Below are 2,502 nucleotides of genomic sequence, written 5' to 3'. Positions count from 1 at the left end.
ATCTCAGCAGATATTGAAGTGGGAACCCCGTCCAGCAGACAAAAGTTCTGGTGTGTATTCATCTCTTCACTATACAGGCATTTGAAATGATGATGGGCTGCATGTTTAATACTTGCAAAGTCTTTGTGTATGATAGCGGCTTCTTTAATTTCAGTTATGGAATTGAAACCTTTCCTGGCTTCAGCTTGTTTGTGAAAAAATGAGGTATTTCTGTCGCCTGCCTTTAGCCAAAGACAACGCGATTTGATCCTCCACGTTTCCTCTTCGGCCAGGCATGTTTTATGGTATTCTGTTGGAGATGAACCTCTTTGTCTAAGATTTCTCTAGACATATATGCCTCTTCCGTGATCAATTGATGGGCGTCAAGCTGACTTTGGATATTTTTCCTTTCAGCTGCTGGATTGGCAAGAGATTTGGCCCAGCACTTTAGGACTGATTTCAATCTCCTGAGTTTTTCTTCCCAAATATAAAATGGAGATCCGCTGAATGGCTGGGACCAGCTTTCTTTGACAATCTGCAAGAAGCTGGGTTCCTTGATCCACAAAGGACTAAACTTGAAGGGAATGGGGCCAAGGTCAGTGTGAGCTCGAAGGATTAGCTTGATTGGCTTATGATCAGAGGTGCTACAGGGAAGAATGTGCATGCTAGCGTCTAGACCAAGCAAAAGAAAGGAGCTATGCACAAAGAATCTATCCAGCCTTGCTGCAATATGGCCAGGACCTATTCTTTTATTGGACCAAGTAAACTTACCTGAGACAGGCTTGATATCTAGCAGATCCCAGTCTTGGAGGAGATCCTCTACCCATTCCCTTGCCGGGTCTCGCACAATGCAGCCTCCTCGCTTTTCAGAAGAGTGCAGCGTGATGTTCAGGTCACCTGCTATGATGACATTTTCCAGATTGCCCAGATCTGCTTGCTGCCTTAAGGAGTCCCAACAGATCTTTTTTTCTCCAGCATTGACCGGTACATAAACGTTGAAAAGACAAAAGATTTCTTTTGTAATTAGATGCTGCATCTTTAACATCGCCCAGTGGATATTTGATGCCTCTGACACCAGCGAAAACCTGCTTTCATTCCAAAGAGTACCCAACCCTCCAGAGGCTCCTCGGGCTGAGACAGCTGTTGCATTACTCTTTTTCCAAAGTTTTTTGCTTACCTGAAGGAAATCTGACTCCTCCATCTTAGTCTCCTGGAGAAGGAGTATATCGGGGGCCTCTATTCTTATTAGATTTCGTATAGCCTCTTCTTTGATTTTGCTGCCCATACCCCTACAGTTCCATGAGATTATCTTCATTATTTACCTTTGCTCGGCTGGGCTCCCTTGGAGCCTTGATGCTGATTTCTTACCATCTTCAGATTTTTTGCTAATAGCTTCTCCAAAGTTGGTTGACTTCCCTGTAGTTTATCTTTGTACGTTTCATGCTCTCTTTTCTCCCGATCCGTTTTGCGCCCTCTTGTAGATCTCCTTACAAAGGATTGGGATTCTCCTATTTCTCCTTCCTCCTCTGAATCTTCTAATTCTTGATCCTCCTCCTCGACTACATCGGGGGTTCCTTTTGAGCTTTCTGCAGCTCCCGTGTCTTTAAAGTTGGGGGGTTTGGAACCTTTGTTTGGGGACACTGGATTTTGAACTACAACTTCATGGGAGTCCTTTGGTTGGGAGCCAAGAGGATTGAACCTGTTCTCTGGGGTGAACTTGGGCTGGGTCTGCTGCATCTGTTGAACTGGATCCTGCTGAGGGCCTTTGCCGCTAGTTCCTCCCGGCTTCTGGATCTTGGAAGACATTTTGGATCGTTTAACTTGGTTCCAGCCGGCCTCCTTCCCTTGAGCTGCTTCGTTGACCGTTGGGCAGTTTCTGGCGAAGTGCCCATAAACCTGGCATTTCCGGCATTTGAAGGGCAACTGTTCATAGTCTAGCTTCTGCACATGCGTCCAGCTTCCTACTTTGATTTTGATGGCCTCTGGGAGCCCCTCCTCCAGATCCACCTCAACGTAGATCCTTGCACAGTCATATTGATCCTTGCTGTTCGCTCGGTCTATGAATTTCCCCAGGGCATTTCCGATGTGCATCAAAGAATCCCAGTTCCAGCAATGAACTGGGAGGTTAGGAAGCCTAACCCATACCGGGACAACTTTGGGTACGTCTACTGCTGGATCGAAGTCAAGAGTCCATTTGTTCAGATACAGACCCTGGGGGCCCATAAAGTAAGGACCATTTCGGAAAATCAGGTCTTTGTCGTCTTTGGAGGTGAATTCAAAGAGGAAGAATCCTCACCCCAGAAAGTATGAGGTCACACTTTCCTTGATCAGCGACGACTAGTTTCTTTTGACCCAACTCTCTGTGGTTTTGGGGGATGGCCATAGACCAGTGAACTAGCCTATGAGAGCTCGCTCGGACAAGGACAAAGCAACCTGTATCGGGGTTTCCGGAGGAAGTGAGATCTCAGGGATATCATCAAGTTTCTTGACAAATTTTGCGGCTTCTACATTTTTCTTCTTAGG

The 2,502-nt window shown here is 46.1% G+C and overlaps 1 protein-coding gene across 1 annotated transcript; it reads right to left on the bottom strand.

Annotated features, from left to right (window-relative positions):
- Positions 1 to 223: 223 nt before the first annotated feature.
- On the bottom strand, positions 224 to 2,202 carry LOC149202866 (uncharacterized). The gene is made up of 2 exons (XM_089401710.1): positions 1,679 to 2,202; positions 224 to 1,268 (listed from the first exon to the last, which is right to left on the bottom strand). The coding sequence occupies exons 1-2, from the start codon at positions 2,200 to 2,202 to the stop codon at positions 224 to 226; spliced, it is 1,569 nt and encodes a 522-aa protein (XP_089257836.1).
- Between the last annotated feature and the right edge of the window lie 300 nt (positions 2,203 to 2,502).

This window comes from Pinus tabuliformis, chromosome 2_1 (genome assembly GCF_031772625.1).
Source record: "Pinus tabuliformis cultivar Carrire ecotype Pingquan chromosome 2_1, CPIR1, whole genome shotgun sequence".
In the NCBI taxonomy this organism is placed as follows: domain Eukaryota; kingdom Viridiplantae; phylum Streptophyta; class Pinopsida; order Pinales; family Pinaceae; genus Pinus; species Pinus tabuliformis.
This window is presented reverse-complemented; position numbering and strand designations above follow the sequence as displayed.

Excerpts from the sequence above, each read along its gene's own strand:
- LOC149202866 (XM_089401710.1), bottom strand. The coding sequence starts at position 2,202 with ATGGGCCCCCAGGGTCTGTATCTGAACAAATGGACTCTTGACTTCGAT. Across the intron at positions 1,269-1,678 it reads AAGTTCACCCCAGAGAACAG|GGGTATGGGCAGCAAAATCA; the intron begins GTTCAATCCTCT and ends ATGGAACTGTAG.